The following is a 16447-nucleotide window of genomic DNA, read 5'->3' on the forward strand; positions in this document are numbered from 1 at the left end:
AATATAGATCAATTAAATAATATCAAAATATCGTTATTGAAAACAAAAGCACAGACTCAACCACTTATCAATCAAATCACCAATAAATACTAATTATCAGTTGTCTTTTTCTCCAACTTGGTCTTCCGTTTTTTTGTTAGGTTAGTTTTGAAATTTCTTTCACACAGTTTCAAAATCTTTAGCTGATTGTGTTCATCTGTTTTATTCGTTTTGAAATTCCTAATTAACCATGATCACTGTACACCAAATCTCTATTTCTTATGCTAACAAAGCTATGTAATTAACTAATTCTATATAATAAAATAATCCCCAACTCTATATAATAAAATAATTCACACTACTGTGTCTATTGTACACCTTGATTAACCATTTATACACCGTTAACAAATTGAGTTTATTTATTACAATTGAGACCAATTAAAATTTCAGAATCCAATCAAAATTTCAATAAAAATATGAAAACTATATGATGATTTTAACCTAGAAATAACGTATTAAGTCAATTAAACATAGAATGAGTTGAGTCAACACTAATCAATTATAAAATAATTATTTATTTAACAATAATGTATTCAAGTTAGAACTACTATTAAAATATTTATAATTTATTTTAGTATGGCACAGCAACAAGAATTTATTTTAAAAACAATAATTTATGTTAAATAAAAATAAGTTAAAAAATAATATGTTTACTTTTATATAATTAATTAATAAGCATTGCAACTTTAAGTAAAACATGAAAAGTAGATATTTGCATTTAAACAGTCACACGCACAACATCAAAAACGGCTCATTGAATAGAGACTAAACTCATGTTTCTTTCTAACCACCAAAACATGAAAAACTTAGATTGCGTTCACTGTTACAAAAATAACTTATAACAGAGACATCCAATCCAAAAAAAATGAATATTAAACGGTCATTTGTTTTCCCACAGTTTCACTCTAAATAGAGTTTTTTATCCTTTGGAAACCCTACACCACCATTTATCAAACTTTTATTTCTCTATTCTTAATCAAATTCATTTTGATAACTTTTTGTCTTTAGGTTTTTATTAACTTCTTCAACTTCAAAAAAAACAAGACATTTCTTTGTCTTTAATTTAGCGTCATTATGAGATATGTTTTTGAAGCTTGAAGGTACGATAAAAACCGAAAGTAAAAAGTTAATATATATGGATTTCAAAATCCTTTTCCATTTTACATATCCTTTTGGTTTTGTTTAATTTTCTAAACCTATGTTTTATTAAAATAGATTTCATTTTGAAATCATCTAAGATATTTGACATAAATGCTTTGATGCTAGATTATACATGTGTCTTTTAATTTAGACACTATATAGGATATAAATATTTTGTTAAAAGTTTTATATTGTTTAACTCAAGTTTTGAGTTAATGTTTTGTTTGATGAGAGAACTATTGTTATGTTGTGTTCTATTTATAATCTTTATAACGTTTAGAATATGTATTTGTTGATATTTTTATGATCATAACTATTCTTATTTTTACTTTGTTCTTATATAAATGATTTTATTGATCAAACATTTATTTAATTGTTTAAATGTTTTTTCTAACATCAATATTTTCTTGAGTATTATTGGATAAATTCCAAAACATAAAATATTATTATGGTTTTATCTCGACATCAACTCCTTGTTTTAGATTTCTTTTAATGTAATTTCAACATCTCAATACTTTTGAATATATTATTTAATTACTTTGATTCTAAAAATCAAGATAGAATATTATAAGTAAAAAGTCTCTTTCAATACTTATTACAAAGTTATGCCAATTATTGAGCCCTGCGCCTCATCATCATTGGTATTTTATTGGAGCATATATCACCAATTTATACATTTATATTGAATTTTATATTTTGACTTAAAATTAATATTAAGAGTAAAATACAACAATTTATATTTACTAATACGATAAACTCCTTATATGTTATTATAAATAAAAACTGATCATATAAAGAAAAAAATATGATAAAATATAGATAAATAATTACAAAAATGATTTACTTTTTTTATTAATTATTATAAACGAAAGCTACTTATTTCATTATTATGTTAGTTAAGAAATACAAGACTTCAACCAATAAAAAAATAATATAATACATACATATATATATATATATATATATATATATATATATATATATATATATATATATATATATATATATGTATAACAATTATTGTTATAATTACAACAATCAGTTTAAAAATATGTGGGCTCCACAGCTATTGTTATAATTATAATAATCAGATTTTAAAAGTTTGTGGAGATTGAGTCATCGAGTGAAAGAGAAGAACATTGATTCCTCTGTGCCAGAAACAGAGACAAAGAAATGGTTCCTTGGAACTCATTTCCATTAGAAGTGACTTACCAAGTATTTGGTTGGTTAGCTTTTCTTTCATGGGCAGTTGCTGGCTACCCACAACTCATCTTGAATTTTCGTAGGAAAAGGTTGTTTCTTTCATGTTCTAATCTCATTTTTTGTTGCTGTTTTTCCTTTGGGGTGGATTCTCAAGTGCTTTTGGTTGGTTTTGGTGATCAAACTCAGTGTGGTGGGATTAAGTTTGGATTTTCAGATTCTGAGCTTAACCAAGCACTGTACATATCTCATATACAATGCTTCCCTCTTCTTTAGCCCTGTTGTTCAGAAACAGTATTTTGAGAAGTATGGTTATGAACAGGTATGTTCTTTTTAACCAAGAGTTTAACTTTGATGCCATCATACATAAGTTTATGTTAATATTTAATGATGTAAATAACTTGATTCTGCAATTTTGGTTTATAATCTCTTGTTACTGCAGATGATTCCTGTTGCAGCTAACGATGTTGCTTTCTCTAGTCATGCAGTCATATTACATCTAATTATAATTTGCCAATTTGCTATGTTTGAAGTAAGTATTATCACAAGTTCTTAGTAAGAGATTATATTTTCTTCTCATCACTATACTTTTAGCTCCTGCTCTTCTAAATTCAGAGATATTGAATGTTTATTTGCAGCGTGGAAATCAGAAATTCTCCATCTATACCATTGCAGTAGCTGTTGCAGTGTGGTTTAGTGCTGCTGTTTGCTTTTTCATTGCATTGCCGAGCCAATCTTGGCTTTGGCTAGTTTCCATCTTCAAGTAAGTTTCATTTACTCTTTCCATGAAAAATTTCTTTGACCCTATTCACAAGGATTTGCAGTTCTAATGATACAGATAAATATAAAGGCATATATCTTGTTTTTTTAAAACCTTTATTCCTCAAGGTCAAAAAAAAGGCTTCAATATATTATTCTCAACTCAAGCACTTTATTATGTTTTCAATATTTGATTATTGCACTTTTTCACTTTCACTATTTCACTCTTGCACTTTCTAAGATTCCCATTATGTGTTGGGGTAAGAAAAGATGCAACTGAACATAGAAAATTTAAGTAATGGTCAAGCTCAAACTTGGCTTAAACAAATTTCGCAGAACTATGACATAGAGGCTATGATTGAATAGTATGCAGTCTTTCCACATATTTATGACTACTGATATAAAAGAGTTATAGGAAGTATACATTTGAAGTGTGATTATTTCTCATATCTATGAATCAACTATACCTTTGAGGTTTTTAACTTGTTCAAAAGGGACTGTGTTGTAAATTGAGTCTGCTTTCCTTTTGGAAATGTTGAGTCATTTCAGTGTATGACAGTGCAAAACATCAGCATCTTGAAGAACCTTTGAATGGAATGTTGATATTCTTCTTTTTCTTCATATTTCTTTATTTTAATATAATTGTTAACATTATAGAGTTCTTTCTCTATGCTATAATTCAGTTTCCCTCTAATTATTTGTGGAAATCATGCTGCAGCATAATTCAAGCAATTATGACCTTTATCAAATACTTTCCCCAGGTCAGAAGGCCTTAACCTCTTCCATATCATGTTCTATGTATAGCATGTGTAGAAAATTGGTACTCAAGCAAATAGCTTCCCACATTTTGTAGCATAATTGACCTCATTTCAGGCTTTTTTGTAATGAGTTTTCAAACCTGCATATGAACTTATAATTTGGCTGTTTTTGCATACTTCAGATTTTCATACTTATGCTTCAGTCATTGGTGATATTCTGACAAAGATTTAGTGTGTTTTCCATATATACTAATCTTGTTAATTTCTTACAACATTTGGAGTTTGACAGAATAACACTGATAAACAAAAATAGTAAGGAAAGGATACTTATTTGGTGTAGTTACTGAGTAATGGCTACTTGCTTATGAAATCTAGACACTCCTGAACTTTTTGAGGAAAAGCACAGATGGATTTAGCATTGGAACTGTTCTACTTGATTTTTCTGGAGGTGTATTTAATTATTCACAAATGGCTGTGCAGTCCATAGACCAAGGTTTCTGAAGTAATTATGAATTTGACCCTGCCATCAGATTTTATCTTTGAATATGTAAAATGAATTTCAATTTTATCTGAATGTAGGTTCCTGGGTGAACTTCTATGGAAACATTGGGAAAGTACTTATATCCTTGGTATGAACTCCTATCCTAGTCCATTTCCTTCTTCTAAATCATTGGATATCTTTCTTCAAACTTGTTCAACATATTATTGCATCCTAGACCTTGAGATTGTTGGAAGTTTTGTCTCGACTAAAGATAAAAGCAATTTTTAATATATAAGTAGACGTAAACCTCATTTTATACACTAGTTTTGTAAGTTGAGTTAAGTTTAAAATCTACTAAATGTACCATAAAACCAGTCATGTGCTAAAATCTATATTTGAGTCTATTGTTTTACCTGTTATCAAATTATCATATATGCCTATCAATTTTAAGTTTAAGGATGAGTTAGGTTTAAAAGTTCAGTTATCAAGGAGCTTCTATTAATTGCTTATGGAGGAGTTCACTTCATTTTTCTTTTCTTTTTCATTACTAAAACTGTTTGCCAAAAAACTTATCCAGATCACCTAAAAAAATGCTTTAACATTTGTGAAAAATGATGCTAAGCTTATTAATCTTGACCGATGAATTTTGATTTGTTTCTTCTTCTGTTACCATTGCAGGTAACAATATCCTATGATTCTATCTTAATGTGTCAGCATTATGTAGTGTACCCTGATAACAAGAAAGGGCTTCCTTCTAAAAATTCTGAAGAAATCAAACAACCACTGATCTGGGAAAGTCCAAGTCCAATAGATCATCAACAAATCAAAGGTTCTGTTACATATTCACATCAGTCTCCACCAGAAGTTTGAGGTATACCTAAGTTGGATCGTGCAGTATACAAATTTGTATATATAATAAGATAACATTTATTGAAAGAAGTGAGGTACTTCAAATCACCCTTTGTATATTCAGGAATTCATTCCTAACTTTCCATTCTGTATTGGAAAAATGTAATATGGTGTCCTCAATTCATACATTAAACCAATATTAATTACCTAAAATGACAGTGATTTGTGTTTCTTAATTAAACTTAGGATTAGAATGCTTCGTATGAAATAAATGTTTAGGCAGTATAATAAGTGCATCAAAGGATGACAGTTCAGCAGCAATGCCAAAACCACAGCCGTATGTATATATATATATATATATATATATATATATATATATATATATATATATATATATATATATATATATATATATATATATATATATATATATATATATATATATGTATGCAGTGCCTTATGGCACAATATATCTACTTTGATATATATAAATGAATATTATATTTTAAAATAAATATAATTGTATAATAATATTTTATAAAATTATTAGAATAACATGTTATTTAGAAAAGTTAAGGCATATAAGTAATTCAAAAGCATAAAGTTTATATATAGTAATATCCATAGTCTATGATGCCATCATATTTAGTAATTGTTTACAAACTAGCATTTCGCATTTGTACCGTGCGACGCACTGGCTTTTCTAAAAAATAAAATATACTATTATATAAATTTTATTTTATAAAAATATAATTAGATTTTAATATAAGTATTTTATTATATAAAATTAAATATCAAATGAATTTTTATCAATGTTTCAATTTAGGTTTTTTAATATATTTTAAGTTTGATTAAATATTTTAAAGTATAATTTGTTTATTATTTACATTTTACCTCGTATAAATAAAATTGATTTTTATTAAAAGTCTAACTGATATAACATAAATTAGCATTTAATATTTGTGTAGAATTATATTAGATGTTGACCATGTGGAATAAAATAAGTGATTCAAAAAATATATTGCATATTATTTATAATAAATAATTAAATATTTTTATGTACTAAATAATTGAACATTTACAAATAAATATATACAAATTATTGAAAAATAATTGGTAAGCACTTATTATTTGATTTACATTTAATGTTGTATAGAAGGGAGTAAGATCAATTGATGATTATGAATAAGTTGTAAACGTTAATAAAGTTCATGAACCGTGTAATAAATATTAAGTTATATTTGAGAAAGATATAATATATATATATATATATATATATATATATATATATATATAAATAAATAAATCTATAATACATATAAATACTGTCAATATTTTGGGGAAAGAATATAAATCTGAATATTTTGGGAAAAGAAGTATTTGGTCAACAAAGAAGAAAATAAAGTTCAAATGTTAGAAAAGTACAAACAAATTTTGTTTAGAAAGATTAACTTTAAAGGCCTAGAAGGAAAAACTCGAGCAAAAAGAATATGGAATTAAATATATTGGTAACATTTCATTTTTAACAGTTTACAATATATAAAAATAAGATTGGTAAAATAAAATAGATTATCTCAATATATATATATATATATATATATATATATATATATATATATATATATATATATATTATGTTTATAGTTATTTACTTTTAGAGATAACCGACTCTGGAAAATAACGTACAAGTATGCATGGCAGTCGGAGAGCGAAACACCTCAGCAACGCAAGTGGCGACCGTAGAGCGAGACACTTCACCAACGGATGCCAGGTGTCACGCTGCATGGAGTCTGGAGTGACGAGCGCAGTGCAGTCCGCGTGTCACTCGGAGAACGTGGCATTTCATTAACGAACGCCAGGTGTCATGCCGAGGGAAGTTGGGAATCGGTAGTGGAAAGCACGTGTCCGCCGAAGAGAGGACGTTCGTTCGGCGTTGGAAGCAAAACTGAAATTTCTCAGAAAAACGCTCCACTCTCTGCACGCAACCCCTTTTTCCGATTTCTGAAGAGAACCTTTCTCTCCTCCTTCTCTCTGCGTTTTCTTAACCTTCCCTCTAAGAAAACACCCGTTTCATCTACTCTGATCACCGTTCAGGCACCGTGGAAGCATTCCCGGCGTCTCAAGCTTCATCTTGAACCGATTGGGTTTCCAGTTTGAGCTGGTAAGTCTTCTCCCCTTAGTCGTTCGTCCTTTTGTTACATGCAAACCACGTTTTGATTTCATACGAGGGTGTAGTCTAAGTTACCTTGGTTTCTTACTGTTTGGTTTAGTTTGGAAGAGTTTGGTTGAGCGTTGAGAGTAGAAGAAATCTTAAGTCCGTGAAGTGATTCTGAAGGACGTACGTTCACACTAGAGGTAAGGGAAGCTTATTTAATTGAATTGACATTTGTATGTTGCCTTACTGTATGAACGTCCGTTGATTGAAGAAATGAATATGATGCATGCTGCTTGATGTATATGATGATGGTTGATATGTATGAATGTGAATATGAGTAATCATTTAAGTATGAATTATAAATGTGGAATTCTATAAAGTTTGTAAATTGATATTTGATATGAAGTTATAAGGTATGAATTGATATGTTGAAAACTTGAGTTGAAAATAGATAAAATTCTGAATATGAAATTCTCATTATGATAATGTACGTTCGTTATCGAACGGTCCTCTACCGTTCGGTTTGTTCTAGTAAACTGTTTAAAATTGGAATTCTTTCATTTGGAGAGAATTCTAGTCAAGAACGAGTGTCCTCATGTGGAAATACTATGTTTGAGCGTTCGGCTCAGCATAGTAGTACCCTGATAGCTGAAATAGAGTAATACCTATATATAAACCCTCTTATTTTAAGATTAGTAGCGCTCGGTTTTACATCTAGCGTTCATAATAAGTAGCGCTCGGTCTTACACCTAGCGTTCGTACTAAGTAGTGCTCGGTTTCATACCTAGCGCTCGTATTGAGTAGTGCGCGGTCTCATACCAAGCGCTCGTACTATTGAATAATCAATCTTGATAAAATAGCGTTCGTCCAACTGTAGTAATACTTTCTTTTACCATGTTCGGTCATTTATTGGCATTGGATTTCCGTATGTGAACTATTCTAAATATGGTCCTTAACCTCTTGAATATTCTTCTTGCATTGGATCCGGCCTAAGGTCCCCATACTTGATTTATTCCTTAAGTATTGGTTTGAACTATTTTACTCGGTTCATTTCGTAAATCCAACAGTAACTCTCTTCGTTTTATTCTGTTCTGAACGGGAGAATCATCGATCTTTTTCTTATCGTTCGTTCTCGTTATGAAGAGGGATGAACGTTCGTTATTTTATGTCCCTGTAACTGATGATGAAACTGATAATAAAGTGGAAGATTATAAAGGATGAACAGTATATGAGATGAATAAACGATTGTGGTTTTTGAACGAGTGTTCCAGGGAGGAACGACTCATGTATTGAATATTGGAAATTGGTGAAGTATGACTGTGGTTATGCTAATGCTGGCAGTTCATCCTGATGTTCCGTGAGTACTCGTCCTCACGTAGAGGGGGTAGGTCATGTGTGGGAACGGCATGAGTTCCTAATCCTTAGGGGTACTTTGGATAGGGCTAACCTCGGGTGGCAGCTGTTGAGTGTATCCCAGTTACTACATCACCCGGGTGCACGAACGCCTGTAGCTACACAGATTCATATAGTCCGGACGGTCCGTCTAATGATAGTTTTCGTATTGATATATATATATATATATATATATATATATATATATATATATATATATATATATATATATATATATATATGTTGAACCATTCTTGTGTTGTTGAAATGTTTAATTTATATGTTGATGTGTGAATTAAATTACTTAAGCTTACCTTGTGTTTTCTTGTGTTGTCTCGTCCTTGTACGTCCGTCTTGTCATTGCGATGATCATCCGTGTGGATGTGAGCAGAAGGAGACGCCTTATTGGAATAAGTGATTGAAGAGGAGAACCTGGTGGACGTTGAAGTTAAGGCCGAGCCTTAGATCGTCCGGTTGATTTTGGATGTTAGTTGTTTTGTTTAGATCGTTCGGTAATAGGTTTTGTAAACCGTTCGATCCTGACTTCCTTTCTTATGTTGTTAAATTGAATTCAACTTTGTACTTAACACCGTTCGGCTGTTGAACGAAAATTTTAGTGTAAGACTGCACTGTTTGATTATGAAATGTAATTAATTCTATTATATGGTGATTACTGGATTTTTGGGATGTTACAACCATACTATATTTAATTATATATATATATATATATATATATATATATATATAATTTAGAATTTTCGAAAACTTTTATATAGAATAATTACTGCAAATAAAAAACTATTATGTGTCATCGTAGCCTTCCATCAAAGGAGTCTCAACACCTATCTCTTATCTGCTTACACTATAAAGTTAGTATTTTGGTCCAAAACAATTTTCAATATTAAAGCACTTACCAATTGGTTCAAATATTCAAATTATAATTCCTTCAACCAATACAAAATCAACCAAATCACTCAAACATGACAATCACTCAAAACATACAAAATTCATAAATAACAATCAAATTTCATCTCCAATTATATTAGAACAACAACATGTAGACCATCAAATTTATTAAACTCATGCAAACCAAAAACATTTAGCATCTCTCATGACCAACTCCTCACAAGACTCTAACCAACGAAGCTCCTCCTAACTTGTTCGATGTTTTATCTACATAAAAACATCACAAGAATGATCAAGACATACTATTATGATCAGTGATCAATGAAGACTCATATAGATAACTAAAAAAACACATGCAATTGAAAGAAGACTCGTATGCAACAAATAACACAAAAGACCAAGAAAAATGATTGAAACTCAACTTATGTAAACAGAGAAACTACTCAGTCTAAATTGAAGAGATCACTTCAAGGATCGATCTTAGAGTCTCAATTCTTCAATCAAACGAGTAGAGAGAAATAAATCTTAGAGAGAAGTCAAAGAACTCTAGAAAAATAGTTTTTAAAGAGATAGTGTGTTTTAAAATAATGAAACTCATTCATAACCCAAACTATTTATATTAAAACTTTTAATATTAAAATAATCGAGTCTCACTATTTTTAAATCATTATCACTTCTAAAATTCCATTTTTTAGATCTTTACATTCTTCATAATAAGCAAAATTTTCATCTTCGAAAATTCATTCATCAGGTAGAAATAAAGGTACGCTCTCCTCATTTTCTCTTATAACAACTACCTATTCTTGATCGAGTTACCGTCTCTAAAATCTTGACTAACTGAAAACCTTGTCTTTTTTCTAAATGATATAGTGTTCACTAATGTAGTTTGGTTTAGACATTACTCCCCAAATGTAATTCTCAGCCTCAATTCTAAAGCTTGAATGATCATTTACGCCTAACAAACAATTTGTATCTACTATATTGAACTCTTCTTCCATACGCTCTCCAACACCTTTTGTAGGTTTTTACCAAAATTTAAAGATAACCTTGGTCTCATTCTAAAACAATATATATGTTAGTTATCATTTCACACCACCTTATTGCTTCCTTGGAATATTGCTCAACTAACTTGATCACACAGGACTCCTAACATACTAACAAGAGGTGAACACTCTTGGTCACCCTATACACGACCACCCCTATAACATCATGCCTCATTTATTGATTTTGGCTAATGAGTAACAAAGTCAAAAACAATGTTATCCACTTCAAAAACTAGAACTTTCAACTATTGTAATGAAAAACACCTATTTTGGCATTCTAATCTTCATTTTCCAAACCATTAATTTGTACACATCCCAAACATCTTGGTTCAACTTAAAAATCACTAGCGTGATCAATACCTAGCAACTCTAGAGTACTTCACAACCTAGGATTGTCTTATTTACCCTTTCCCAAACATTTTGAAACACTCACTAGCTATAGTCTATTGACTGCTTAAGTGAAGTCTCGCATACAACTTTGTTGCAAGCTTTATTCCTTGAACTTTTCACCAACTCTAACATCTTCATTATTAAACCAACGACTTGAATCCTTCTTTTGTTTAAGCATCTACTATTACTTTCTCACTTCAAGGTTAACCTTAAAGACTTTCTTGTGCCAAAAATGATCAACACCAAAGTGTCAATCAAACTCTTCTTCAACATCCCGAAAAACTCTCTTCACACTACTTCGAGATCTACTAACTTTCCAGTTTACCACGATGACAAAAAGCTACACCATTATTTTTCTAACAACTCTTCCATCTACTTCTACTCCATGCTCTCAAGAACCAACCAATAAGGAATTATTAACACTGGTTCTACTTCAGACATTAATGCAATAATGAACCTCACTGCTCCTAGGCGGTAGTCTTTGATCTACTTTGGAACACATCCAAAAACTCCTCCACAAGTATGATTATTTGTGTTTGTTCTTCACTAGCCCTTGCCAAATAACACTCGCTTATATAACACTCTGCCCATTCCTTTTAGCTTAATTCACATTCACTACAACAACCATTGACTTACCCTTTTTTAAACATGGAACAACACTTCTTTGGTACCACAATTCGCCAGAATGAGATCGAAAAACAATTAATTCATCCTCGAGATGATGTCCCAACCTTGCAAAGGAAAATTAATCAAATTAACTTTGAATCTAGATCCTTTGACCACCATAAGGCATGCCACACACCAAAGCAATCTTCCATTGATCGAAGTTGTCACAAAACCACCCTTCCAAACTCCAACTCACTTGCAAACAATCCAACACATTTATTCGTGCATGTAACACAAAAAATTGTGTTGCCCCAACCAAACCAAAATGCTTAACATAACCATCATTTATGTAACATAAATGTTCAATGCAACCATTTGTACTAACAACTTCAACATCAAATATTGAAAACACCTTTCCAACTACTCAAGACCTTTCCCCTCCATTCTTTCTTGACTGTATTATGGATTTACTAGTTGTCCTTCCCTATAAGAACAATCTTAATGATATGCTTCTCCCTATGGCACTTGAAACCCTCCACCTTATGTTTAAGGTCAAACCTTTGTCCCATGTGAACCACTTTACTTAGAAATTCATTATACTCTGACTTTGATTGTTGCTATTGTAAGAAGATCCAACTACCTCCTACTAATATTGATCTGGGTATAAAACTTTTAATATACTTCATTCTCATCAAAAGATTGTTTTCCTCCTTACTTAGAAAATACCACCTTGCCTAACTTTAAATACTAAAATCGCGTCAAGTATGCATGACTTTGATTAGTGCAAATTAATTACAGTTAAAATGACATTAATGACTTTATTATATATAAACAAGTCGTGTCAATGGTATATAAATTCACTTGCATTGGTCTTAAGTTGTCCATAGCGAACATGGCTTCTTCATATAATGAAGTCATGTCACCTTGGCACGAATTTGAAGATATATGTTTTCCTGAAATTGTGAGAGAAACTTCGAGTAAACATGGATTACTACATCTTTAAAGCAACCTTCTTTTAAAAATGGTTGAGAGATGAAGTTACAATTGTCAAAAGGGAGATTTCTGTAATACAGCACATGCTCCAACAAAAGAAGTTTTTTTTTTTTAATTTATTCTAGATGATATTGACAAAGAGGAACAACTACAGTCACTTGCTGGAAGACCACATTGGTTTGATCTAGGCAGTGGAGTCATCATAACAACTCGAGACAAATAGTTGCTAAAATGTCATGGGATTAAAAGAACATACAAGGTGAAAGAATTCAATGAGGGAAATTATCTTGAATTACTTACTTAGAAAGCTTTCAAGTTTGAACAATTTGATCCAAGTTGTAACACCCCTAATGGGATGCCACGTGTAAGAAAATAATATGCAAATTGTTTAAAATTGTTCTCGTCAATTTTTTTTTCTTAAAGCAACACCACAGAAGCAAAACCATAATTGTATCAAATGTCAATACATCATCACAATTCAAACCTTACATATCCTTTTAAAAGTCAAATATTCAAAAAGTAAAAAAGAATTTTAAAGATAAAACCCTGATAATTATTTAGTTCCCGTCTCTCGTCACTACTCCATTCCAGCCTCATCTACAATATCATATATTCTCGTACAAGTACGATCATTGTAGGTGGAACCACCACCACAACAGGCAAGGGTGACTAACCAAAAAACATATCAAAATCACATACACAAAATATTACCATTACTCGTAAACTAATTTATTAGTTCTGATAGCACTAATTTGATTTTAAATCAAATATGTCCATTCCTATGGTGTGTGAAAGTGCTAGAGATTGCATTATTGAGAAGTTAAACTTTGTAATTAAACAAAGTTTTAAATGATGTTCATATCCTTATGAGTGGTGTATGATTTGCAGCATACACTTAATGAAATCACATATATGAGTGTCAAGTGGAGCCGTTTGCATAAGATCTAGAAATGATCTCTAGAACATTCACGAATATTGGACACGCGCATGGTCTAGTAAGCGTATCATAACGATAACAACAAAATTGTGGAAGAGTATTGTGATTGATAAACATCAATGACAATGAAACACTTGTTAGAAACTTGGGAGATGATGGATGATTGTACTTGTGCTTTTGATCTGAGGGAGACAAAACTGAAAAATAATTTAGACGAAGAACTTGTGGAAAACGAATGGAACCATGCAGAGGTTACGTGTCGATATGTGAGTTTAGGCCAAACCTTAATAAAACATGGAATCCATGTATTTAAACAGGAAAGTAGCGTGGAAGAGATTCGATTCACTGATCCTTCCAGAAAAAGAAATCTTGATATGATGAACTCAATAGCTCAAGATCACAATACCAACAGTTGCTGAAAAAACAAAGATGAGTGCACAAAGAAGTTGGTGAAATACAGTTTGTGCAGCAGGGAAAACTGTCCAACACCACTGTTTCTCATTTCTTCATGCTTCAGCAATCAATTGGTTACTGTGAATAATTCTACTTAAAACACTGCTTAGGTGAAGCTGTTTTAAGTTTTTCAGTTAAGTGTTGTTTTAGATATTTAATTTTGCTTTGGTTTCAATGAAAATAGATTGCTCCATATTTTGCACTTTTTCCTTTTATACATTCCCCTGAATCAGGTAGTGTTTTAGTTCCAAAATTTTGCGCCATATATAAATGTAAAATTGGTCGATGTTTCGCTTTTGTACATATTGTCTATTTTCAAAATATACTAAAATATTAAATAAAATTTTAATAAAATGAATCAGAACTTCATTTCACTTGGTTTTAATAAAATTGAAAATCATACTTACAACAACATGGATTTATAATTTAAGTTTCATATTGAAAAATTTTAATTTTTATATGTATAAAATTATTACATAGACTAATATTTATCACAACTTTAAACGTAATAATAGTGAAATAGAAAAATATTCTGTTTTCTTTACCTCTGGGAACCCAAAGACAAATCCAACATAACAAGGCTTAATAACTCTTGTATGAGCCCTAATCTGTTTCACGAGTTCAAAATTCTTTTGCATATGCTGTGAAAGTATTTGATGATAACTTTTACACTCTATTAGTACACCATTTTCTTCATAAAATAACCGTTACTACACAATTGAAATTTCTGATTTTGGCTACTCAAATTGAAGCTTCATCCTCTCTACTAACCAATTATAAACATGGATAATTTGGCAACTCAAATTGAAGGTTCATCAAATCCAATACTTCATTGGTAAAGGACACAATATTCCTTGTTTCAATTCTCATTTTCTTTGCTCAACAATAGCAAGAAATTGTATCCTTTACAAACAGTATTTGAAATCAATGCAAAAGCTTAACTATATAAAAGCATATGAACAAGAACACATTACACATTCCATTCCAAACACACCTATTGAATTTCCTAATTACTCAAACTACCTAAGAAAGATGCCAAAAGAAACTGAAAGAAGAGCACTTGAGACAGCCCAGTTGGAGAAATTGCAATATGGTAGCCAGAAGACTTGGCATGTTGAGGAAGAGACTCATCCACCATGACCCTCACAATCATCTTCTGTCCCACCTCACAGTGCCCTGAAGCACCGCTCATGAAGTAGAAGGTCCCTGGGTGGCCAAGCTTCAACTTGGTGTTGCCACTGTTGGAGAAGAGTTTGGGGTGTGTGGCATTGCAGTGTGTGTAATCCCCCTCATCCACCTCCATCACTGAATCCTTCTTGTACTTAAACCCTGCGATTAAAATAGAAAACTACTATAAAAAAAAACACCTGCACCAATTACCTCTTCAAGAGTTTCTTAAACATTCTGGTTTCCACAATATTAAAGGTAGCTATCAAAACTGTAACACATTTTAGCATGACTTTCTATTTCTACAACTTTCTGCAGTACCAAGGTTCTTAAAATTTGTGTCATGCAGATTTTGAAAACTGGTTCATGATGACGATTGTAGCCACAACATTAAGGATTTTGTAGCGTGTGACAACGTTTCACAATGTGGTGGACATAGTTGTTTGTACTTTTCTACAATATTAAAGATCACAATGAGACTGGAAGTTAAAATCTTTTGTACTAATTATGAGTGGGGATTTAAAGAGAGATGCAGTGCTTACAGAGGGTGTCACCAGCGTGGAACCTGTTGTGGGAAGCCCATTCATTGTAGAAGTTGGTGTCATTTTGGGGAGGGACAGCCCACCCATTTGAGTCACCAACTTGGAATTCATTGGAAGCCACAGAGCAACATGTAAGAGTGGAAAAAATGGCAAAGAGAAACACTAATAGGGAAGTGGAACAAGAAGTAGCCATTGATAGTATGAGGCAATAGGAGAGTGAATGCAGAAGTTTGTGGTAGAAATAGCACACTTTGGTGTAGTAGGAAATGTGGAAAAAAGGGTTTCTTATATATAGATGTAGATCGAGAGAGTGGCGAAGTTGGTTTTGAGTGAGTTGGACGAGAAATGGGAGTAGTGGGTGATTACAGTTATTTTCAATCATATCTTGGAGCCTTCGAATTTTGCAGATTAATTTGACTGTTAATTTGGGTTGAATTTTCAATTAAATTAACACGGTTGAAAGTTCAGATAGGAAATTTAGTGGGGGAAGCAGAAATACACACAAGAAGAAAAATGCTATAATCACGGATCATGGGTCATGGTAGTTTATTGGCATATTCAGCATTGTGTTAAGGTGCTACTTGTGTTGTTTTTCTATGTTCACTTCACGTATTACCTTTCTAAGTAGACTAATTGA

The 16447-nt window shown here is 31.3% G+C and overlaps 2 protein-coding genes across 2 annotated transcripts; one reads left to right on the forward strand and one right to left on the reverse strand.

The window, feature by feature from the left end:
* The first annotated feature begins 2288 nt into the window (after positions 1-2288).
* LOC108345023 (cystinosin homolog) lies at positions 2289-5456 on the forward strand. Its single transcript, XM_017583579.2, has 8 exons — positions 2289-2471; positions 2569-2701; positions 2822-2911; positions 3018-3142; positions 3857-3899; positions 4272-4389; positions 4476-4525; positions 5056-5456. Exons 1-8 carry the CDS (start codon positions 2353-2355, stop codon positions 5245-5247), a joined length of 870 nt encoding a protein of 289 aa, XP_017439068.1. The 5' UTR covers positions 2289-2352; the 3' UTR covers positions 5248-5456.
* A 9474-nt stretch (positions 5457-14930) lies between these two features.
* LOC108343911 (early nodulin-like protein 1) lies at positions 14931-16376 on the reverse strand. Its single transcript, XM_017582352.2, has 2 exons — positions 15811-16376; positions 14931-15430 (listed from the first exon to the last, which is right to left on the reverse strand). The coding sequence occupies exons 1-2, from the start codon at positions 16190-16192 to the stop codon at positions 15108-15110; spliced, it is 705 nt and encodes a 234-aa protein (XP_017437841.1). The 5' UTR covers positions 16193-16376; the 3' UTR covers positions 14931-15107.
* Positions 16377-16447: the final 71 nt, after the last annotated feature.

This window comes from Vigna angularis, chromosome 8 (assembly GCF_016808095.1).
Source record: "Vigna angularis cultivar LongXiaoDou No.4 chromosome 8, ASM1680809v1, whole genome shotgun sequence".
NCBI classification, from domain to species: Eukaryota; Viridiplantae; Streptophyta; class Magnoliopsida; order Fabales; family Fabaceae; genus Vigna; species Vigna angularis.

Bases quoted from the DNA above. Each gene is read 5' to 3' on its own strand.
- LOC108343911 (XM_017582352.2), bottom strand. From the start codon at position 16,192: ATGATTGAAAATAACTGTAATCACCCACTACTCCCATTTCTCGTCCAA. The intron at 15,431-15,810 runs GTAAGCACTGCA...TTTTAATCGCAG, and splicing joins CCACGCTGGTGACACCCTCT to GGTTTAAGTACAAGAAGGAT.
- LOC108345023 (XM_017583579.2), top strand. From the start codon at position 2,353: ATGGTTCCTTGGAACTCATTTCCATTAGAAGTGACTTACCAAGTATTT. The intron at 2,472-2,568 runs GTTGTTTCTTTC...GATCAAACTCAG, and splicing joins TTGAATTTTCGTAGGAAAAG to TGTGGTGGGATTAAGTTTGG. The intron at 2,702-2,821 runs GTATGTTCTTTT...TTGTTACTGCAG, and splicing joins AGAAGTATGGTTATGAACAG to ATGATTCCTGTTGCAGCTAA.